Source organism: Triticum aestivum, chromosome 1B (genome assembly GCF_018294505.1).
Source record: "Triticum aestivum cultivar Chinese Spring chromosome 1B, IWGSC CS RefSeq v2.1, whole genome shotgun sequence".
Classification (NCBI taxonomy): Eukaryota; Viridiplantae; Streptophyta; class Magnoliopsida; order Poales; family Poaceae; genus Triticum; species Triticum aestivum.
Genome location: NC_057795.1, coordinates 440,016,455 through 440,040,900, shown reverse-complemented (window position 1 = coordinate 440,040,900; position 24,446 = coordinate 440,016,455). Strand labels below are relative to the sequence as shown.

Sequence of the window (24,446 nt, the reverse complement as noted above, 5' to 3'; positions counted from 1 at the left end):
GACGTACGACTACATCAACCACGTTGTCATAATGCTTCCCCTTTTGGTCTACGAGGGTACGTGGACACACTCTCCCCTCTCGTTGCTATGCATAACCTAGATGGATCTTGCGTGTGCATAGGAATTTTTTTGAAATTACTGCGTTCCCCAACATATACTTCAAAGCGAAGAATATGACAATCAAATTTGTCAGAGAGAATTTCATCAAGTGATAGTAATTTCAGTAGCATATAGGACGTCACAAATGAAAAATTCATTTCATCATGATTATCTTGTGTCCCAAAAAGAATTTCTCACGTCTCCAACAATTTCATCAGACATTGAATTTAGTATGGAGACCTCACGCTGCATAAGAAATTAGTTCTTCTTCTTAACCACCCACATCTGTAGGGGTGGCTGAGAAGCAATGTATCGAAGTGCGCCAATAGAGAATTTAGGCATTGAAGAATATGGATTTCTCTTTAAGGGGGTTAAAGTACTCAAATGAATATGCAGAAAAATTCTTTGAAGATTTGTGAGCATAGTGGTTCGAAGAATAATGCACATATTCATCACACCGATGATTGTTTAACTATGAAACAGAAGCATTAGCATGACCATTAGTAGGTCTGCAACCATTTGATGACTTTGGTCCATGTGAAGAATTTGCCCTGGGTTTTTTCTTCTTTATCGGTGGTGTCATGGCGACATTCACCTAAATATCTTCCAGAAGGATTTTGGGCACCCAGATTTTCTTCACCAGGGAACCATTCCTGCAGTTAGTTACAACAAATCTGGCAAATACTTCACCATTCTGATTTTTAAACTATTTATAGTTGCAGTCAAATGACTCATCAACGGAATATGAAGTATCACAACTGTATTCAGACAAAGTGGATGGATCTATAGGAGGTCCTTTTGCGGCAACTGACATGTCTCCAACACATATATAATTTTTTGATAGTTTCATGCTATTATATTATCAATGTTGTATGCTTTGTATGCTTTATATGCAATTTTATATCATTTTTGGGAACTAACCTATTAACTCATCGCCCCGTGCTAGTTTCTGTTTATGCCTATTTTATTGTTTCGCATAAAAACCATACCAAACGAAGTCCAAACACGATGAAACTTTATAGTGATTTTTTCTGGACTAGAAGAGACCCTAGAAGATTCGGGGGGAGGCCAGAAGAGCTACGAGAGCACCACAAGCTGTGACGCCCCCGATTCAATCGTGCACGCAAATGTGTACGGTCAAGATCACGAACTCATGGGGAGATATCACAACACAACTCTAGACACAAATTTAAATAAAACAAGCTTCATATTACAAGCCTGGGGCCTCGAGGGCTCGAATACATAAGAGTCGGCGGAAGCAACAATATCTGAGTACAGACATAAGCTAAACAAGACTGCCTTAAGAAGGCCAGCACAAAAGCAACAACAATCGAAAAGGCAAGGCCTCCTGCCTGGGACCTCCTAACTACTCCTGGTCGTCAGCGGTCTCCACGTAGTAGTAGGCTCCATCGGGGTAGTAGTATCCGTGGCGGTGGCATCTGGCTCCTGGGGTCAACCATCTGATCGCAACAACCGGGTATAGGGGAAAAGAGGTAGCAAAGCAACCGTGAGTACTCATCCAAAGTACTCGCAAGACTTACAAAAACTTTTCTAAATATGCATTAGTATAGGAATGGGTTGTATCTGTGGACTGAAGTGCAGAATGCCAGAAGAGAAGGGAAGGCCTAGCCTATCGAAGACTAGCATCTTCAAGCATCTTGCAACATTCTGAAGAGTACAGAATAGTATTTTATAATTAACAAGCATGTTGTAGTATTAATGCCCAGAGACCCTTTCTCGACTCCCTGTGAGAAAGCAATCCCAGAGCCATCATATCCATCTCATGTCTCAAGTATCCATTCATAGTTGTAATAGATCGAGATACAACTCCGAGCGTCCGTTACCGTGGATACGGCTATTCGAATAGATAACTTCCCTACATGGGTGCACCACATTACCCAACACGCTTGATTACTCTGGCCGGACACACTTTCCTGGGTCATGCCCGGCCTCGGAAGATCAACACGTCGTAGTCCTACCTAGGCTCCGCAGAGAGGTCCACTCCGATCTACATCTTAAGCACTCTGGGGTCTCAGACCCATCGCCCTTTGCACTCCGGGTCGTTACGGGCAGGGCGGGTCTAGGCGCCACCTCTGTCCTCGATGGCGCCGGCCCAACCATGCCGCAATGCTGAACTGGACGTCTGACAGAGATTTCGAAAGAAATGTACGATGCTGAGTGCCCATAATTACTCCTGCGTGGAGGTTAGTGCGTATAGCCTAGTGGCCAACTCAAATCAAATACCCAGACCCTTAATGTATTGGGAGCTCGCGGAGACGAGCAGAGACTCATGATCATGTGACCCCGTCGCCCCGTCTTGAGGAAATATGGCAAGGGCAGGCCCAACCCTCTCTCTAGGGCGGTCTACCTGCCCGACCGTGGCTCGTAATTATCTCACGGGTACCCTCCAGGTCAACCTGACTATTCAGATACTGTCGGGAACTCAGGTCGACCTCTACTGGGCTAGTACCACCTGTCCCTTCAGTCATGCAGTAATAATAACTCTCGCGGGTACCCCCACGGTCAACCTGACTTCACATATCTCGCGGGTACCCCTCGGGGCTGACCCATCTTTAACATGGGCTTGGGGTAAAGCCAAAGTAACCGTGTGGCCATAACATCAAGGTGAAATCCGAGGAATCACCCTCGATGGATTCCTTCTCGATGTAACCGTCAAGGTGAACATGGAGGAATCACCCTCGAGGTTCACACTTGAGGTGTTGCACGACAGAGTCGTATCGAGAGAAGGAGGAATCATCCTCCGTAGACCATGACAGATTAGCTACACTACAGAGTTCTCATCAGAAGTGTTGTATGACGTATCACCCTCGGCACTCGATAGTAACTCTGCAGAGTCATACAAGTAAAGGGTGTAAGGTGATGTGTCGGGTCCTGGACGTCAATCACGTTGATCGAGTCATCGGTCATCAAGCCGGGGCAACTGGGACACGATGAGGGGTCACTGATGGATCACTAACCAACCTATACTAAGAAGTTTAGGATAAACACGTAAGGTACAATGAACAGGTTAAAAAAGCAGGCTATGCATCAGAATAGGAGCAATCATTTACAGTAGCAAAATCTAATGCAAGCATGCGAGACAATGGAATGGGCGATATCGGAATGATCAAGGGGGGTTTGCTTGCCTAGAAGCTCTGCTGAAAAGGAAGAAGGGTTGTCAGGAGTGTAGTCGACGTCGGGAGCAGCGGCGTCAGTCTCGATGTCTACCGGAGAGAAGAGGAGGCAAACACAATAAATACAATGCAAGCAGATGCATCACGATGCATGACAAAATAATGTGCTGAGCTAGGGGTGACCAAACACAGTACTACATGTTGCAGACGGAGAGGGAAAACATCCGGAGGGGTTTTCCCGGTGTTCGGCATTATCCGAACAGATGAAAAGAGGGGGGACGGTTCCATGTTCAACATGCTAGGGGCATGTGACAGATGAACGGACATAAACAGATTCATTGAATTTTTTTGAGCAACTTTCATGTACAAACTATTTTCATCTGAGTTACGAATAATTTTCTATTAATTTTAAAAAAATTAAACATTTTCTGGAATTACTATAATTAAATCCAAAAAAAGAATTAGGCAGAAATGTCTGGGTGCACCCGGTGCAGTGCACACACAGGTGCACCAGGGGCTAACAGTGGGGCCAGTCAACTGCACAGTCAACAGTTGACTGGTTCACGATTGACTAGTCAGCGGGTCCTACTGGGCCTGCATGTCAGTGAATCGACTTTTACATATTTATTTTTATTTTTAATTTTATTTCCTTATACCTTTTTTTAAGAGACCGCCCCCAGCGACAGTGACACAGCCCACTAGGAGGGTGGCTGCCGGGCGCACACAACGCACACCGGTGCCGGCGGCAGGCGGCCACACTGGCCAGGAGGCCCGAGCGTGGGTGGAAGGCGACAGGACGCGCGAGGTGCATCCTTGCGCAGGCGGGTGCGGCCGTGGGCTTCGGCGGGCGTGCGCAGGAAGCGTCGGCGGCCTTCGGCGGCAGGCCGGCAGCAACGGCAGGAACAGGGGGGGCAGTAGCGGGCTACTGCGGAGGCGCATGAGGGCTACACGATGGCGGCCAGGGCGCACACGCGGCGTTGGCGCGAGTAGGAGGTTGGGCAGGTCGCGGCGGATGGCGGCGGCGAGCAGCTGCAGTAGCAAAAAGAGCGGCGGCAGGCAGGGTGCGGCACGAGTAGGGACGTGCGCGGGCGGCAACTAGCGCGAGCGGGGATGCGTGGGCGCGGCCGGCGAGTGGGGCAGCTGCGGTAGCGCGGGCCATGGTCGGGCATGCGCGGGGAGCGACGAGTGGGGCGCGGGCGAGGCACTCGCAGCGGGCAGCGGTTGATGTGTCAGTGGAGCAGCAGCAGCAGGAGCAGGAGCACGCTCGGGGTGCAACGAGCGGGGTCCGACGACCGGGTTGCTATGGGGTACGGAGAGGATCTAGGGGAGGACGGGGAGGAACGGCGCTCACAACGGGGCCGGAAGGGGTGCTCGGGGACGACGCGGGTGGTCGGCGAAGGGGATTGGGCCGGGGCAGCAGTGGCCCGACAACGCATGGACGAGGGCGATGGCGAAGACCGGGCGCTCTTCGGGTCGAGCCGGAGGGCGGAGCCAGCGTCGGCGAGCGCGGCGAGGCCCCTGGACCTGGCGGTGGCGCGAGGGAAGGCCAGTGGTCGTGGGCACGGCGATGGCATGTTGTTGCCGTGGCCACGAACCAACGAGAAAGGGAGATGGACAGAGATTTTTGCCCGGAGCACGAACTCCGCCCCGCCGCACGAACGGCGTATTCTCTCTTTCCTGAGCACGTACTAAGTGTTGTCGAGCTACACAGTGGAGGAAGGGATTTATAGCCGCGAGCTCTGACATGCCAGGCCTCGCCTACATGCACTCGCCACCCCTCACTCCCCGCATCCCGCGCGCTCCGGCTCGCGCCCGCGCACCGCGCATGCCCACGATCGCCACGGCCTTCTCGCGCGCCTGACGCTGTCCTCCCCCGGACCCTCACTAACCAACTCCCGTGGCCACCCCGCGCACACACGCGCTGGCTCACGTACACACACACACACGCATGCACGCACGGACACACACACCTGGTCACGTCCGCCACGCTTTGATCCGTCCCACGTGCACACACGCACGCCCTTCGCTATCGTCGTGGCTTATGCTCAACACTCGCCCCCCTAAGCCACGAACTACAGCAGGTGAGTCCATCATCGTCGATGTCGCCATGGCCGCCGCACCGCACCGTCGACGTCGTTGTAGCCGCCACCGTCCCGACGCCGCTGCCACGCCTGCCACCGTGCCTCGTGCCCTTCACGCGCACTCCCCACGTCCTCGCGCTCCCGGCCCGCGCTCCCACCGCGCACATACGTGATCTGCGCAACCAGGTCCAGCGCCTCGACGCGGTCCACTCCCGCGGTCCCGACGCGCCCGACGCGTCCAGTGCGCGCCCATAACACGCACCGGTCGCGTCCGACTCACCGCCGTGTTTATTGCCCCGCACTGCTGCGCCGTCAACCGCAACGCTGCGCCTCCTCGGTCGTCGCACCGAGCCGCCGCAGCCTCTGCGCCACCACGCAGGTCCTCCGCGGCCTCCTCGTCTCCGTGATCGCCGATGCTCGTTGCGCGCACGGCATCACCGTGCATGGCCGCGCATCGCAGCCGACGCGTCCATGTCCGCCGCGCTCACCGCGGACGCCGCTGCCGCAGCCTCCATCTCTGCCGCGCTCGCCATGCGCGTCACGGACGCGGCCGCACGCCACGGCCGCCCCCCGAACCTGTGGCTCTGAATACCAAATGTTGTTGCCGTGGCCACGAACCAACGAGAAAGGGAGATGGACAGAGATTTTTGCCCGGAGCACGAACTCCGCCCCGCCGCACGAACGGCATATTCTCTCTTTCCTGAGCACGTACTCAGTGTCGTCGAGCTACATAGTGGAGGGAGGGATTTATAGCCGTGAGCTCTGAGATGCCAGGCCTCGCCTACATGCACTCGCCACCCCTCACTCCCCGCGCCCCGCGTGCTCTGGCTCACGCCCGCGCATGCCCACGATCGCCACGACCTTCTCGCGCGCCTGACGCGGTCCTCCTCCGGACCCTCGCTAACCAACTCCCGTGGCCACCCAGCGCACACACGCGCTGGCTCACGTACACACACACATGCACGCACGCACGGACACACACACCTGGTCACGTCCGCCACACTCCCGATCCGTCCCGCGTGCACACACGCACGCCCGACGCGATCGTCGTGGCTTATGCCCAACATGTCAGAGGCAGATTGGCGCGACGAGAAGTGGACAGCGCAAGGTGGAGGGGGGGGAGAAGATATTTAGGGCGAGGCCAGGGCGTCGACGTTGGCTAGCTTATCCCCTCCAGGTGCCCAGTAGCGAGGTGGTGCTGCGAGAATGGCGTCCAGACACAGCTGGAGGAGAGAGGTAGGGGGAAACCTGGGAGTGGGATGGCCGGTGCGGGTGGGCCAAAGCCCATGGGGAGAACAGGGGGGTTGTGGCCCTTCCCCTTCGGCTTATTTTTAAACCTCTATTTTCTAATTCTCTTAAAACAAAAAAAATAGTTTCATAAAATATTAAACTTACTTATAAATTAGTATAACAAGTTAGGCCACTCCATAACTAGTTTAGTAGTTTAAATAAAACAGTTTAGTATTTTTATAGTTTAAAAAGAAACTAAATCATTGTTTTGCCCGCTGCTTTATTTATTTTAGGGCACTAAACCACTTTGTAAAAATATTGGTTCACACCATAATTAGCTATGGAATAATTTCCATGTGATGAACAATTTAGGTTTGACATTTGAAAATTTTAATTATCTGACTTTATTTTAAATTTGAATTCGAACTGGATTGAATCAAAGAAGGATTTAGCAATAGTGAAAATGATGACATGACATCATTAATACAGGATTATTGTAGCTTAATTATCTGGACGTTACACAAGCTCAGGTGGCGCGCCCTCAGGGGGGACACCGTGTGAGCTTGTTGGCCCCTCGGAGGCCCCTTCACCTAATTGCAACACTATAAATTCCCTAAAATTGTGAAACCCCCAAGCGAGACCCGAAACAATTTTGTCGCCACCTTTGCACCACAAGCCTCTGTTCTTCTGCGATGCCATTTGGAGGTATGCGCCGGTACTTTGTCGGAGGGGGAATTGATCACCATGTTGCCTCCATGATGATGCGTGAGTAGTTCTCCACAGGACCTACGGGTCCATAGCAGTAGCTCGATGGGCTCGTACGAGATGTCAGGTTTAGTAGCTTCGGCGAGAGAAGCTCAAAAAAGCTAACCTAAACAAGCAAGCACGTGGATTGATTCCTAAGCTAGGATTTATTTGTGAGATTATGGACAAGTTTAATGGGTGTAAACATTAGCTATTAGCCATCACACTAGGGGCGGCGGCAGCGGACACGAAATGTAGCGGCCAGACACCACCGATGCGATGTCCTCGAGCGCGGGTTGGACGGTGTTGAGGCGCCCTGCCCCATGGAGATGGGGAGGTGCTGGATGAGGATCGACGCCGATTGCAGGAGAGCGGGAGAAAAGGGGTTGTGGAAGAAGATGGATATGACATGTGGGGGTATGGGTGTCGGTGAGAATATATCTTAATCCCCGCCAGGATGGACCTTATCCCGATACGCCAAACAGCTCCAATGTCGAAATTGATCAGGATCAATGAGTACATGACGTCGATTTCGGGGATTAAGAGGTTGAGGTTTGATTCTGACGAGCCATATGAGTTCAGAGTTTAAAACAAACTTCACTCAAATTTAGATGGGAGCTACCTAGGCGAGCTGGGCACGCCAAATATTTGCCACCAATCCAAGCAATGACAAAATCCAATGGGCCAACCAATTTTTTGGTAGGGTCATCATATGGTTTGAGGAGTTTCCCCCCAATCTTTTGACGAGTTAACGGTTTTGAGGGAAGAGCCAGATAGATTTTAACTTCTCAAAATATATTTTTTACGAGTTAAAGGGATTTGAGGGAAGGGCTAGAGACCTCTAATTTGAAGAACAGCCCTAGACTCTTCGTGCGATTGAGGTCCTTAATCAGGTCTTGCACATGCATGAAGTTATCATGGATGCATCGCTTCTGCACAAAGGCACTTTGGCACTTTTTTTTGGCAATTTGGCACAAAGACACTCTGGCACTTGAAGACAAGCATTAGAAACTGTCACCATTTTTTACTTCAAACTTCAAAGACAATAACTCAAATGGTTTTCTCGCCAAAAAAAAAACCCTCACATGCTTAAGTATGGTCTGCTTTATTTATATCTGATTACCAAAACGTAATTAGTCATGACACCAAGAACATAAGGGTACAAACCTATTTCTCATCAGAAAAACACATGATCGTGAGCCACCATCAACTATAAGAGGACGAATAAAATTCCATCTTTCCAAACCGAAGAAGAAAAATTATAAGCAACCATCTGGACTTTTTCTTGTTTCTCCAGTCCCCCCGACCTGAATATCTCTATGCACTGCTAGTTAGCCTCATTGTTGAGCATGTGACCTCGTGTCAGGACTAACCATGTTCTCTATGTTTATCCCAATTTCACTCTTTAAGAACTTGGAGTACCACTTAGCAGAGAGCTTTGGCTGCCTTGGCAACTCAGGATCCTGAAAATCAACGTGGTGCAGTCCGTATCGCGAATAATAGCCCGCCATAAACTCGAACACATCCAGGAATGACCAAACAAAGTAGCCCTTCACGTTGGATCCATTCCTGCAATAACGATTTTAAGTGTTCCCCTTGTGAACCCAATGGCTAAAACTCTACTAGTAACACCGATAAGTTGAGACAAAATATTCATCTTCAGTGATATACAGAACAACACTCACTTGAGTGCAGTGAGTGTGCTGCCGATGTACCCACTTAAGTACTCCACTCTGTTATGATCATTGACCGAGTCGATGAAGAACTGCCCATAGCCTGAAATATGATACCGTGGAAGAATAGGCCAGAAAGTTTTGATCAGTGGAAACACCGAAAAAGTTAATGTTTGACTTGATACATAGTACTCCCTTCGTTCCAAATTACTCGTCGCTGAAATGGATGTATCTAGAACTAAAATACATCTAGATACATCCATATGTGCGACAAGTAATTCGGAACGGAGGGAGTAACTCGGTGATGAAGCGGCAACATAGTGTCTCAGTTTTGCAGAATTTACCAGCAATGTATTTTTTTTGCAAACCATGGCAATGTGGAATTTCATCATTGGATTATTTTAGGCACTTCCGAAGGATTGTAGAACGCATAAGACTGCAGTGCCCATGATCTGGGATACGATATATTACCGTGTGCACGCCACAACAAGCAGCATACCCTGATTTTTATAGGGCGCCTCTTCTTTGAATTGGCCCCACTTTCAAATTAAAACAATGAAAAATACTGTAAAGAGAAAGATTATAGACAAAAGATGAGAAGGCTTGCCATTTTCTTGGACATAGATAGGGATGTTCTGGTATGTGTCCGTGAGGTACTGGAGCATACATTGCAGCCCTTGTGGATCATTGGGCATGTTGATAGGGATGAACTGTACCAATAATGGAAAGGTAAAGGTCAATTTGATTGGTTTTACCACAAATTCATCTAAAGAAAAGGTACAAATGAAAGAAAAGAGTAGCAAAAGTACCTGACCAGTACCGCTATCATTCCTTGACACTGAAACACAAAACAAACAAACAAACAAACAAACGATGCCTTCATTTCATTTTCCCCAGATTGTTTCTTGATCCAAAAATAAATAAATCTAGACTTACTTCTGAATGTAGCAGACATGTCGGCGTTGTAGTCCCGGAGGCTCGCGTCGGCGCCGCTCTTCCCATCGCTGACGTACACCGACGTGTAGTGGTTGATGCCGACGAAGTCGATGGCCCCACGGATGAGCTCCGACTGCTCTTTGGTGAAGGACGGAATCCGTGACCCAGCCTTCTTCTTCATGATCTCAGGGTAGTCTCCTTTCACCAAGGGGTCCAAGATCCTGAACAAGAAGGCCCAAAAAAAAACCTGTTATATATTCAGATAGAAACACACGCTTATACTAGATAGAAAATATACAACTGTCGTCGAGAAGATCATCTCACCAGCCGACCATGAAGTCGAGCGACCTCCGCGTGGCGGCGACGTCGGCGGGGGTGGGGGAGAAGGGGTAGTTCCAGAAGCTGTAGATGTTCATGCCGACGACGCCCCCCTGCGAGGCCTGGTACTTGTCCCGGTAGAGCCTGACCGCGGAGGCGTGCGCCAGGATGGAGTGGTGCGCCACGGTGTAGGGCTCCACGGTGGAGTCCCCCGTGGTGCAGTTCATCCCGAAGGGCGCCGAGCAGCGGCACGGCGGGAAGGCGCCGCTGTCGTAGGCGGCGATGGCGATCACGTTGGGCTCGTCCATGGTGGTCCAGTGTCGCACGCGGTCCCCGAACTCCCGGAAGCACGCGTCCGCGAACGCCGTGAAGTCGTCCCTGCATATGCATGCATGCAACACCCATCAGAATGCACACCCTTGCACTTGCAACACCCATCAGAATGTACGTGCGTAGCCAAATGGTAAGATCTTCTTACACGACCCTGGGGCTGAGCCAGCCGTGGTACTCGTCTTCGAGGATCTGAGGGAAGTCGAGGTGGTACAAGGTCACATGTATCTGGATTCCTGCAGCGACGGGTAACACAAAGATATGAGCCTGAAAAAGGGAATTCCGACATTGATTCATGGATGTTTTGTACTACCTCTTTTTGTCAGCTCATTTATCAGGTTGTTGTAGTACTCTAGCCCTTTAGGATTCACGGGCCCTCTTCCTCCTGTTTTCATGAAGAAAATATAAAATCATCACTCAGGGGAGTCTGCAAGGGTGACAAGTCTTCGTCTTCCAAATAAGGTGCAACTGGTGTGTTCTTACTTGGAATGAGCCTAGACCAGGAAATGGAGAACCGGTACGCCTCCAGGCCGGTGTCGCTCATCAACTCCACGTCCTCCTACATAATGCAGTATATGGGCACTTAAGTAGTAGGAGAAAAAATAACCGAGCATGGAAAACCTAACGGTACGTCATTTGACACGGTGAAATTCGAATAGTAGGATCCCACGCACAGACGGTCAAAGTTACAATCTTCTTCTGCACATTTTTCAGTTTCTCCGAGATGAGCCTGCACATGTTCTCACGAAAGTTGTAGCCGTAGTATCATAGTCCATTTGGCAACAAGAAACGGTTGAAGATGACGGCCACATGAGTTCCAACCAGAACGATGCATACGCCTAGAAACCAACGCAAGGCGTCGCTGTCGATCCGAAAAATTCAAGAGACGATTCCACTTTTGTATGCAAGCTAAGCTAGGCTAGCCTAGTGCACTGGTGGAAGAACATATGCAGACCTTGTATCTGTGGTAGCCGTCTGCGCCCAAATCGCCGGTGCTCTTGTCTGGCATCCTCCCTGTGGTCATGGTCAGATCAACAACGCTATCGTCAGTTCCGTGCATTATCAGCAAAAGTTAGTACTGTACTTTTGTTGTGTTGAGAGGTGGGACGATCATGTGCAGCTTTTTTTTAGGAAGGCCAGAGATAGAGCAAGTTCTGGGGCAGGGGATTTTAGCTGGAGCTTAGGGAAATTGCTCTGTTCTCTGCCAAATTCTGCCTTGTTCAACACATGTTTCAGGCAAGAAAGAATTTGTTTTTACCACTATCCCAGCTTGAATTCTCTGCCCCTCAGTCATCTGAAAAGTTCTTTCTAAAGCTGCACATGTTTTGTAAAATGTGCAGGCAACTAGTTCTGCTAGATAAAATCTTCTTTGATCCCAGATGCGGTGGTGCCTGGCACTGAATTATCATACGCAAAAGAGTAGCAAAAACAGTTCTGCTTCTGTTAATAATTTTTTTGACCAACATAGAAGGTGCTCTGCTTTTCATTCAGAATTGGAGAAATTACAATCAACGATCACAGACATGATCATGGAGGGAACTCAAGAAAGAGAAATAAATTCATTTAGCCATAAAGCTACATGTAAATATGATCATGCACAGAGCCCATAAGATGTGAGATTATCATCACCTGCATGAGTAAAAGTGTCCCAAATGCTTGGGCTCCTCCCGTCTTCGTCGGTCGCCCCCTCGTACTGAACCCGCAACACAAAAACAATCAAGAAACCCATCAAATCGACGAGAAAAACAAAGCAAAGGCTGCTCCGTTCCATCACGGGAAACAGGCGCTAGGACCAAAAAGCTGTGCCGCTACGCCGAGCTGACACGCACGTACCTGGTAGGCCGACGTGCCGGCCCCGAATACGAAGTCCCCGGGGAAGTCCACCCTCGTGAAGTTGAGAGCTCGAGCCACCGTCGCGCCGCCGCCTCGCCATGGCGCGACGAGCAGCAGCACCAGCAGCAGCTGCTGGATGAGCGACACGGCGCAGGGCATGGCCCTCATATCTCTCCGTCGCCCAAGAGTGACGCCTCGAGTTCTTCTGGGCAACCTCTGGCTCTATATGTACTATGTAGTTGGCCGCATGTCGTATTTATCAGCTCCTAGGTTGCGACGAACGGCAGGTGATGGCGACGCGCTGTGTTTGGTAACCACGAAGAGGATGCTTCTTGCTTGGGGTACCCCTGGTGCCGAAACTGCCAGACATTGCGCGGCCGGCTGTACAAGGACATGGCAGGGAAATGCAAAAAAATGGGGCTCCTGCAAGCAAGACGAGTGGCTCCAGAGGAGAGAACGGTAACTTTATAAAATATAATTCCTCTGTTTCAAAAATATGTAGTGCATGATAGTTTTTTTTTAAGTCAAGCATGTGCATGTTTGATCGAGTTTATAGAAAAAATTAATATCAACATCCATAATACTCGCCTGAAGAATCATTAGATTCATCATAAAGTTTACCTTTTTATTTTATCTATTAAGCATTTTAGACGTTGATAGTTCACTAGATAATTCTAACAACAACAAAATATTCCTAGATAGAAAAATCAATGTATAATTTATCAATTCTTGTGTTCATTTTTTAGTTGTATCAATTCTTGTTTTGACTCGCCTGCATGATGCAATAGTGTAATATTTTTGTACAAGAATTTTTTTCAAGCGATCTTGAACACATATTCTTTATTAGTGGTTATTTGGTAGTCACGCAATTTATAAATGCACAACTTTTCAGCGTAAAAATGTACATTTGCACAGGCTAGAAATATGGAAATCAATTTCAGTTTCTTTTTTATAGAACATAGACGTCAGGGACGTCCGGCTTTAAATTAATAAAGCCCTCAACATAGGCAGCGTATATAAACGAAACATCCAAACAGACGGAGGTCACCAAGTTCTAAGGCATGCCACAAAGGTCACGACGGCAAGATAAAGTGCAGTACATGGCATAACCAGCCAAAACTTACGAGCGCGCAGGCTCGGGGGGAAACAACACCAAAAGGACTGCCCATCCCTATGAGGCAGCAGACGGAGGAGACGGAGCTCGAGACGCGGAGTAGACGAAGCGAAGTCGAGCGATAGCTTGTCGGTGTAGATCAAAGTCCTGTTGCCTTCCCAGCGGCGCCCACTGCTGCAAGAATAAGATGCATTTGAATATAACATCAGCGGGGTGAGAGGGAAACACTCCCTCAATAGTAAGCTTGTTACGAATGTTCCATAAGTCCCATAACATGGCCGAGGCGCACGTCCACATGATCCGGTGAAGAGATCCCTGGATCGAGGATAAAAGAGACACAAGCTCAGAGCGTGAGCGTGGATCCCAGTCCACCCCAGCGGCCTCACGGACCGCACTCCAAGCAAAGCGCGCCAAAGGACACCGGAAGAATGCATGGTCAGCATCTTCCGCGACAACACACAAAGCGCAAGGACCGGAAGCGGGGCCATTGCGCTTAGCTATATTGATAGAGGTAGGAAGGCGATCTTGGCATAGTTGCCATAGGAAGACCTTAATCTTTAGTGGGATTCGCGCCTTCCAAAGCCCCGTGGCTGCCATAGGCGCATGACCGTGACATAACTCACGATATAGGGACTTGACAGTGAACTTGCCAGAACCCGAAAGTCTCCAGGAGACCACGTCTGCGGAGTCCGACAGACGCACATTTGCTAACAGAGCCCGGAGGCGATCCCAATCTGCCAGCTCCTGTCCCGCAAGCTCCCTTCTGAAGTGTATTGGGGGCGGAGTGGCACTAAGGGCCGAAGCAACCAATTGGTTGGGCTCAACCGCAATGGAGTAAAGATGGGTGAACTCCGACCAAAGGGGCTGCTGGCCTGTCCAAACGTCGTGCCAAAGACACGTGGAGCGGCCGTTATTAACCGTGAACCTCGCACCCCTGGCGAAGTATGGTTTGAGGGCTTGGATGGAGGTCCAGAATGGGGACCCCTGCGGAGTTGCCTCAAAGAAATTCCCTTGAGGGAAATACTTGGCACGAAGGAGATCAATCCAGAGGCCGGTCCCTCCCTGGGACAACTTCCAGATCCACTTACACATAAGCGCTATGTTCATCAACTTAGAGTTGATGATCCCGAGCCCCCCCTGGGCTTTAGGTCTGCAAACAGCATGCCACTTAACCATGTGGTATTTCCGTTTAGGGTCCGCTCCTTCCCAAAAGAAACGTGCCCGCGGGGTGTCCATTTTCGTGTGGACCCCATCAGCCAACAAGAACATACCCATGGCAAACATAGGTAGGGATGAGAGGCTGGAGTTGGAAAGGATTAGTCTTGCCCTTGAAGACATAAATCGACCTCTCCACGGACATACCCGGTCTGCCACCTTAGTGGTGAGAGGCTCCCAATCGGCAATCGTGCATTTCTTCTTTGTGATTGGGAGGCCGAGGTAGGTAAACGGAAACTTCCCAAGTTTGCAATTAAGCAAGTTGGCCACCCGTTCACTTTCGGCCGCGTCCATCCCTATGGACACCACTTCACACTTTTGGAAGTTAATTTTTAGCCCGGACATGAGTTCAAAACACAGCAAGATGGCCTTAACCGTGCGATACTGTGGGCGTCCGGTTCAAAAAGGAGAAGAGTGTCATCCGCATACTGCAAGTGTGACACGCCTCCTGGGATCAGGTTTCCGACCACTCCCCTAATGTGGCCAGCTGCGCGAGCTTTGTCGAGCATGGCGCCCAGGGCGTCTGCCACAAAGTTGAAAAGCAACGGTGAGGCTGGGTCCCCTTGACGCAGCCCACGCTTGTTGCGAAATAAGTTCCCTACTTCTCCATTGACCGCGATCGCCGTTTGGCCTCCCGAGACCAATTGCATCATACGGTGGACCCAAACCGACGAAAATCCTCGATCCAAAAGGGTTTGTCGGAGGAACTCCCAGTTCACTTGATCATACGCCTTCTCAAAATCTAATTTTAAAAGAATCGCCGGCTGGCGAGAGCATTTGAGCAAGTGAACGATTTCTTGGAGGGCCAGCGGTCCCTCCAAAATGTTGCGACCACGAATAAAAGCCGACTGATTCCTACTAATAATACGATGAGCTATCGGAGATAAGCGCGTAGAACAAGCTTTAGAACAAATCTTAAATGGGACATTGATAAGTGCTATAGGGCGGAAGAGTCTAATGTTGTTCGCGCCCTAGACTTTGGGAATAAGAGAGAGAACCCCAAAGTTAAGGCGGGAGATGTCTACTGTACCACGCATAAACCCATTACAAACTTCGAAAATAGGTCCCTTGAGCACTTGCCAAAACCTTTTGAACATCGCCACCGGCCACCCATCCGGACCCGGAGCGGTGTCAGAGCGCATCCCAAGGACGGCCTGGTCGATCTCCTGGGGAAGGAAGGCGAGGCCCAAGCCTTCATTCTCCTCGACCGAGACCCGCAGCGCGGGGTCCCAAACATCCGACCGCAGCCGAGCCCGGGCCTCCTCCCTGGAGCCCATCAACTGAATGTAAAAGTCGTAAATATGTCGAACAATATCCTGTTGACGCAAAAGGAGCCCCTGCTCAGATTGCAGTCTTAGGATGGTGCATTTACGACGCCGGCCGTTAGCATAGGCGTGGAAATATTGTGTGTTCGCGTCCCCCTTGAGCATCCACTTGATTCCTCCGCGCCTACGCCAATACTCCTCCTCAGCCCGTAAGAGAGCCTCTACTTGGGCCTCAACAGCGTAGCGCTGGGCCCAGTCTTGCTCCGAGAAGACCTGAGAGTCCGTAGCTGCATCCATACGGGCAAGGTCCGCGACCAAACGCGCACGGAGCAACTTATCCTCACGACCCTGGTTGGCCCCCTAGCCTTTTAGAGCCGCACGCATCCCCGCCCCTGCGGCAATCCAGAATTCCATGGGCCCACGCGTGTACCCGATCCGTGCAACACAAGTCTCCCATTTGGAGAGGAAGAGTTGCTCGAACTCCGGGTGCTGAAACCACGCAGTCTCAAAGAAAAATCGGGGGCTTCGTTTTAACCTATCCTCCCCCGAGGAGAGGATCAGAGGGACGTGATCCGACCCGATCCTCGTTTCAGCGTGTAGAGAGCACACGGGAAACAACATTTCCCACTCCGCGGACATGAACACTCAGTCAAGCACTGACCGAACTGGTGTCAACTGCTTGTTTGTCCAAGTGTATCGAGCGCCTACGCGGGCCACTTCCCTAAGGGCCATAGACGCGATCGCGTTATTAAACATGGACACCCTTGTCCAGTTAATGATCCCGTTGTTCTTGTCCGCTCCCGAACGGATTAAATTGAAATCCCCCCCAACGATCAGCGGCAGGTTGCGCACACCTAAGGCCGCAACCTTCTCCTGTAGTTCCCCCAAGAACTCCTGAGAGAGCGAGTGATCAGCCGGGCCGTACACGACGATAACCTCCCACTCGCGGAGGGTTGCACGATGGCGAACGTGTGCCGACACGAAGAAACGACCGACATCCCACGCCACCACCTCGCAACAAACGAAGCCGACCCCAAGAAGTAGGCCCCCCGAGTGACCCACCGCAGGCACCCAGTGCCATACAAAGCGCTCGAGAGGATCGATGGCTAGCAGGTCTCGGTGAGAGAATTCAGTTTTAATGGTTTCCTGCAAGCCAACAACATCGATATCCTCAACGCGAATGAATTCTTTTAGCTGGGTCCGCCTCCCAACGTGGCCGAAGCCTCGGATGTTCCAGAAAATGAAACACATTAGATTATGCAGTTGCGGAGGCGGATACCACGGGCAGTAACCGCTTTGGCCACGCGCCGTGTCTTGACAGGACCACGGGCTGAGGGGGACGGCGCAGCCCCTGCTGGTGTGTCCACCCGATCGGGCCGCGCAACAGGCAAAAGAGAAGCCCCTGCTTCTTCTGCTGTCGGCGCAATGCGGGCCGCCGCTGCCTGGGCCAGTGCGGCTTGCGCAATTTCTTTAGCCCAGATGAGAGATAGGAGCTCACGCGCCTCCCCCTCATCAGACAAATCTACCCCACTATCCGCTAAAATACCCCCGAGGCGCTCATCTGAATAATCATCAAAAATCGTAAAACGGGGTATGGGGTTACCTTCGATCTCCATGTACTTCTGAGCCACCAAAAGCTGAGCACGCTGAAGAGCAGGAAGGGTGCCCTTGGCGCCCTTCGCACGAGCACTCACCCGCTCTTGAGCCACCGGGGTCGTCACCACCGCCTTGGAGCGTTTGGCCGTGGAGATGGGAGCCGCCTTGGACACCTCCGCCCGCAGCGCGTCCGAAGGAGGAGGGGGGGGGGGCGCTGGCGCCGGACCACCGACCGGACCCTCCGGGGAGGCCAGCGCCATCACCACCGGCCGGAGCGAGACAGGCATGCCCACACGGACCAATAGTGGGCTCACAGGCATCACCTGAGGAGTCTTGCGGCCCGCCGGCTTCTTGTGGAGCCGCACCCCGCCGCTACCAGGACCGCGCACAGACATAGGGGAACGCGGCGTGACAGCGTGCTGCCCACCCACATCCGCAGCCACCGGGGAGACGAGCATGGAGCGGCCCTCCGAATCGCACGAAGCCGAAATGCCCTTGTCGAGGTCGAGGCCGAGGGACATGTTGGAGCCATATTGATTGAAGCTCGTCTTGTTGCTGCCCACGCCCACTTGGCGTTCCTCCAGATCCTTTGCGGCCCCCGAATCCGGTGCCGCGGCGTCGGAAGCCTTGTCCTTGAGGCCCAGCTTATCCCAGGACGCGGTGTCGATGGAGTCGTCGCCCATGCTCGTATCCTTGTCCTTGTCCTTGTCCTTGTCATCCGGACCCTTATCCATGGTAGCCGGGGGAAGGGGAGGGGGGGCATCACCCTGATTGCCACCCGACTCGGCCTCCAGGCGGAAGGTGAAGCCCTCACTGTTGAACCACACCTAGACATAGCCTTTGAGCTTAGACGGGGATCTGCACGCAAAACGCATCCGCACAGGACCCAGCCCCGCCAGTGACGCCTTGTCCACCTCCATCGGGCGCCCGATCATCACGGTCCCTGCCATGAGACGGTCCACACGATGGTGCTTGGGTGGCACTCCCCAGAGCTTAACCCACACATCCGGCATGAGATCGGCCTTGGGCGCTTCCTGAGTCGCTTCTTTGATATCCGCCATGATGTCGTTGAGGGATAGATAGAGTTTGCCGCTTCGCGTCGCCATCCGCAGCATGGCCTTGTTGGGGAAGACAACGGAGAACGTGTCGTCTCCGACGGCCGCCACCTGCCAATCCCATTCCTCTTCGAAGAGGTGAGGGAGCTCTGCCTCCAAGATGGGAATCGATAGCTTGCCAGGCGCCGCCGAGATGAACGCCGCATCCGCCACCACCGGGGCCCGGCTCTCCTCGCCCTCCGTCTCCACGTAGGGGAGGCAGAAAAAGCCCTCGCCGGGAATGGCATTGCCCATGATCTGTAGCAGCAACGGTCGCCCGCGAGAGGGGCAGTGCGCCGACGCGTGTCCCTCCTCATGGCAGACGACGCACAGGGGCTTGAAGAGACACATGTTCTGGTAGTGGCCCACCCGACCACACTTGAAGCATTCTGGCCCGTCGGACTCCTCCACTGGGATCGGGGCATCGGCCGACCCCTTCGACACCGACGGCCCGGCCGGCAACGGCAGCAGCGCCGGGCTAGCCCCCTTCTGCTTCTGCTTCTTGGCGAGTGGATCCCCTGCCCGCTCGCCGCTCGGAGGAAGAAGGGATTCCTTCCTCTTGAGCTCATTCTTCTGCTCGAGACCCCGACGCCGATATTCCTCTTTCTTCTTCTTTTTGCGCTCGCGATCCTCCATCTTCTTCCGCTCTTGCTCCGCGAGCCACCAAGGAGGCGGCGGCCCCCACCCCCCCTCCGTCGCCTGAGGCGACGGCGCCTTGGAGAGCACCCTCGCCCTCAGATCTTGCTCGCGTTGACGCTCGGCTGCCGGGATCGGGGGCGACATCGGTGGCTTCTCCACGCGGCGGGATCCCATCCGCACCATGGTGGCAAACGAGCAGGAGAGTGGGGGGGGAGGAGGGGAGTGATGCAGACAGCGCACGAGGTGACCGAATCACCGCACCTGCGAGAGGGAAGCGGGAAACCCTAGCGACAGATCTAGGGCACCCTTCGGCAGCCACAGCCACCTATATATAGGCGAATGCGGCCGCACCTCCACCAACGCTGTGGGCTCGGGCCTAGTTGTTGGGGAACGTGGCAGAAATTCAAAATTTTCCTACGTGTCACCAAGATCTATCTATGGAGAGACCAGCAACGAGTAGAAAGAGAATGCATCTACATACCCTTGTAGATCGCTAAGCGGAAGCGTTCAAGTGAGCGGGGTTGAAGGAGTCGTTCTCGTCGTGATTCAAATCACCGATGATCAAGTGCCGAAGGGACGGCACCTCCGCGTTCAACACACGTACAGTCCGGTGACGTCTCCCACGCCTTGATCCAGCAAGGAGAGAGGGAGAGGTTGAGGAAGACTCCATCCAGCAGCAGCACAACGGCGTGTCGGTGATGGAGGAGCGTGGCAATCCTGCAGGGCTTCGCCAAGCACTACTCAGGAGGAGGTGGAGTTGGAGAGGGGGAGGGCTGCGCCAGAACTTCGTCTAAAGCTCCCATGCGCCTCCCCACTATATATAGGGGTGGAGGGGCTGGTTTCTTTCCCTCCAAGTCCATTGGGGCGTTGGCCAAGGTGGGAGGAAAGAAATCCCATCATTTCCTTCCCCACCGATTGTTATCCCCCCTTTTTAGGGATCTTGATCTTATCCCTTCGGGATATGATCTTATTCCTTCTAAGGGGGGATCTTGTTGCGCCTTGACCAGGGGTGTGGGGCCTTGCCCCCACTACCCACGTTCATGTGGGTCCCCCCATGCAGGTGGGCCCCACTCCGGAACCTTCTAGAACCTTCCCGGTACAATACCGAAAAAACCTGAACATTTTCCGGTGGCCAAAATAGGACTTCCCATATATAAATCTTTACCTCCGGACCATTCCGGAACTCCTCGTGACGTCCGGGATCTCATCCGGGACTCCGAACAACATTCGGTAACCACATACAAACTTCCTTTATAACCCTAGCGTCATCGAACCTTAAGTGTGTAGACCCTACGGGTTCGGGAGACATGTAGACATGACCAAGACGTTCTCCGGTCAATAACCAACAGCGGGATCTGGATACCCATGTTGGCTCCCACATGTTCCACGATGATCTCATCGGATGAACCACGATGTCAAGGACTCAGTCGATCCCGTATACAATTCCCTTTGTCTAGCGGTATGTTACTTGCCCGAGATTCGATCGTCGGTATCCAATACCTTGTTCAATCTCGTTACCGGCAAGTCACTTTACTCGTTCCGTAACACATCATCCCGTGATCAACTCCTTGGTCACATTGCGCATATGATGATGTCCTACCGAGTGGGCCCAGAGATACCTCTCCGTTTACACGGAGTGACAAATCCCAGTCTCGATCCGCATAAAACAATAGATACTTTCGGAGATACCTGTAGTGCACCTTTATAGTCACCCAGTTACGTTGTGACGTTTGATACACCCAAAGCACTCCTACGGTATCCAGGAGTTACACGCTCTCATGGTCAAAGGAAGAGATACTTGACATTGGCAAAGCTCTAGCAAACGAACTACACGATCTTTGTGCTAGGCTTAGGATTGGGTCTTGTCCATCACATCATTCTCCTAATGATGTGATCCCGTTATCAATGACATCCAATGTCCATAGCCAGGAAACCATGACTATCTGTTGATCACAATGAGCTAGTCAACTAGAGGCTCACTAGGGACATATTGTGGTCTATGTATTCACACGTGTATTACGATTTCCGGATAATACAGTTATAGCATGAATAAAAGACAATTATCATGAACAAGGAAATATAATAATACTTTTATTATTGCCTCTAGGGCATATTTCCAACACTAGACACGTGCGGGCGCAAAGCAACCGCGCCAGGCGGCCCAGGCCCAAGCACCGAGGAGCGCCCCTGCGTCCCCTCTGGTACGGGCGAGGATGGGTCGGCCAATGGGCCCCCCAGCCCACGCAAAGGTAGACTGGGCCAGTCCGAAAGGCCCAGCGAGGGGCCCGACCCAGGTGGCGGCAGCACCAAAACCCTAGCCATGGCCCGCATCGCCCTTGCGGGATCCGCCGCACCACTGTCGTCGACCCCTGTCGACTCCGGTGAGCAAGCCGAGCCCGAGAGAGGCACAGCCAGCGCCAGCTCCTGGCGTCCCACCTCCGGCAGGGTTTGTGAGCGGCCCTCAGGGCCCGCATCCACACCCCTCGGCGGTCGCCAGATCCTCGGCGCAAGGCAGCGCCTGCCACGCCCGCTAGGGGCGAACGCACGCCGGCGACCGGCCACGAAGGAGCCCCCCAGCTCCTCCGCACGGGTGACAAAGTCACCCACCGAGCACGTCGACGACGGCCTCGGCTCATCACCACCACTCACCTGTCCACTTACCTGAACGAGCTCCTCCTCCTCTTCGTCGTTGGAGACGCCACCCCCAACGCCCAGAACCGGCTACCAGAGGGGAGCGGGCCAGGGGGCCTCCCGCCGGGCGAGGCGCGGCACCGGGCGCGCCCCACCGCCGGGCGAACCGCCGTCCATCCCTCCTCCGGCACCACCAGGAAGCCCCCGCCGGTGCCGCGGAATCGCCTCCCTGGTCGCCCTGTCGCACGAGAGCCGTTGGGGCGTCCATCCCTTGCACGGATACTCTGATCAATTTCAGTTTCTTTGTATAATATAATAGAACTGGTCCTATCAAATTCATAGGAAATGTAAGAATTCAGGTTTGTGGAGCATATAAGGGCATGTTCTTTTGAGCTATGTCTATAATCAACTATTCGGTTCTTTTTAGATGTTGTAGTATCAGATTGTTGTATGAGTTGTGTGTTGAATGCCAGCAATGCCCCTGGTCTGAAATTGTGTGCCGAATCGCTAACACTTAGCTGTTTCAAACTGCATGGTTTATGTGACGCCCCGATCATACACTAATCATACACGCAAATGTGTACGATCAAGATCAAAGATTCACGGGAAGATATCACAACACAACTCTAGACACAAATAAAATAATACAAGCTTTATTTACAAGCCAGGGGCCTCGAGGGCTCGAATACATAGCTCGATACACAAGAGTCAGCGGAAGCAACAATATCTAAGTACAGACATAAGTTAAACAAGGATGCCTTAAGAAGGCTAGCACAAAAGCAACACGATCGAAGAGGCGAGGCCTCCTGCCTGGGACCTCCTAACTACTCCTGGTCGTCGGCGGTCTCCACATAGCAGTATCCGTCTGCGGTGGCAGCTGGCTCCAGGGATCCACCATCTGGTTGCATCAACCGGAAAGAAGAAAAAAGGGGGAAAGGGGTAGCAAACCAACCGTGAGTACTCATCCAAAGTACTCGCAAACATCAGATCTATACTAAGTATGCATTAGTATCAAATTGAAGGGTTGTATCTGTGAACTAAACTGTAAAATGTCAGAATAGAGGGGGAAGGCCTAGCCTATCGAAGACTAGCATCTTCAAGCAGCTCCAAGCATCTTGCAGCATGTAGAAGAGTAAAGAATAGCATTTTAATATTTAACAAACATGTTGTAGCAACAATGCCCAGAGATCCTTCCTCGACTCCCTGCGAGAAAGCAATCCCGGAGCCACATATCCATCACATATCTCAAGTATCCATTTCTAGTTATATAAGATCAGGATATAAGTCTGAACGTTCATTACCGCGAACACGGTATTTAAATATATATCTTCCCTATAGGGGTGCACCATGTTACCCAACACGCTCGATCACTCTGGCCAGACACACCTTTCTGGGGTCAATGCCCGGCCTTGGAAGATCAACACATCGCAGCCCTACCTAGGCTCAGCAGAGAGGTCCCCACCGGTCTACATCTTAAGCACTCTGGGGTCTTGGGCCCATCGCCCGCATCACTCCGGGTCGTTACGCGACGAGCCGGGACGAGCACCACCTCATACTGGATGGCACTGGCCCGATAGGCCCATGATGCTGAACTGGATGTCTGACAAAGCTTCGGCTGATACTACGACGTCGATGCCCATAACTATTCTCGCGTGGTGATTACTGCGTAAAGGCCAGAGGCCACAGAAGAAATACCCAAACCATTAGTGCATTGGGGGCTCGCGGAGACGAGCAGAGACTCACGATAATGTGACCCAGTCGCCCTGTCTCATGGACTTACGGCAAGGGCCCAGACTGCCCGGCCGTGCCACGTGGAAAACTCGTGGGTGCTCTACGGGCCCACCCGACTTTCACATCAACTCGCGGGTACCCCTCAGGGCCGACCCGACTTCATCAATGGTCTCAAGTAAAGTCAAGGTAACTATGTGTCCGAACATCAAGGGGAAAACCCGAGGAATCACCCTCAGTGGATTCCACTCGATGTAATCATCAAGGTGAACGTAAGAGGAACCACCCTCGAGGTTCACACTTGAGGGGTTACACGACAGAGTCATATCGGGAGTGGTCAAGGAGGAATCACCCTCGATGACTATGACCGAGTAGCTACACTACAGAGATCTCATCACGACTGATGTATGGGGTACCACCATTGGCACTCGATGGTACGCTGCAGAGTCGAGCAACAAAAGAGCGTGATGTGATGTGAGGTGTCAGGCTCTGGTCATCGATCACGTTGATCAAGTCGTCGATGATGAAGCAGGGGCAACAAGGACAAGGTGGGGGTCACTGATGGATCACTAACCAACCTATACTAAGCAGTTTAGGATAAGCAAGTAAGGTACAACAGCAGGTTCAAAAGCTGGCTATGCATCAGAATAGGAGCAATCAAATACAGCAGCAAAGTCTAATGCAAGCATGAGAGAATGGAATGGGTGATATCGGGATGATCAAATGGGGGGGGCTTGCCTGGAAGCTCCGTTGAAAGGGAAGAAGGGTCGTCGATGATGTAGACGA

The 24,446-nt window shown here is 52.2% G+C and overlaps 1 protein-coding gene across 1 annotated transcript; it reads right to left on the bottom strand.

The window, feature by feature from the left end:
* Positions 1-8,371: 8,371 nt before the first annotated feature.
* On the bottom strand, positions 8,372-12,627 carry LOC123092342 (beta-glucosidase 22). Its single transcript, XM_044514106.1, has 12 exons — positions 12,379-12,627; positions 12,175-12,238; positions 11,501-11,559; positions 11,029-11,104; positions 10,859-10,930; positions 10,694-10,781; positions 10,222-10,593; positions 9,898-10,118; positions 9,771-9,799; positions 9,569-9,671; positions 8,974-9,064; positions 8,372-8,857 (listed from the first exon to the last, which is right to left on the bottom strand). The coding sequence occupies exons 1-12, from the start codon at positions 12,544-12,546 to the stop codon at positions 8,626-8,628; spliced, it is 1,575 nt and encodes a 524-aa protein (XP_044370041.1). The 5' UTR covers positions 12,547-12,627; the 3' UTR covers positions 8,372-8,625.
* Positions 12,628-24,446: the final 11,819 nt, after the last annotated feature.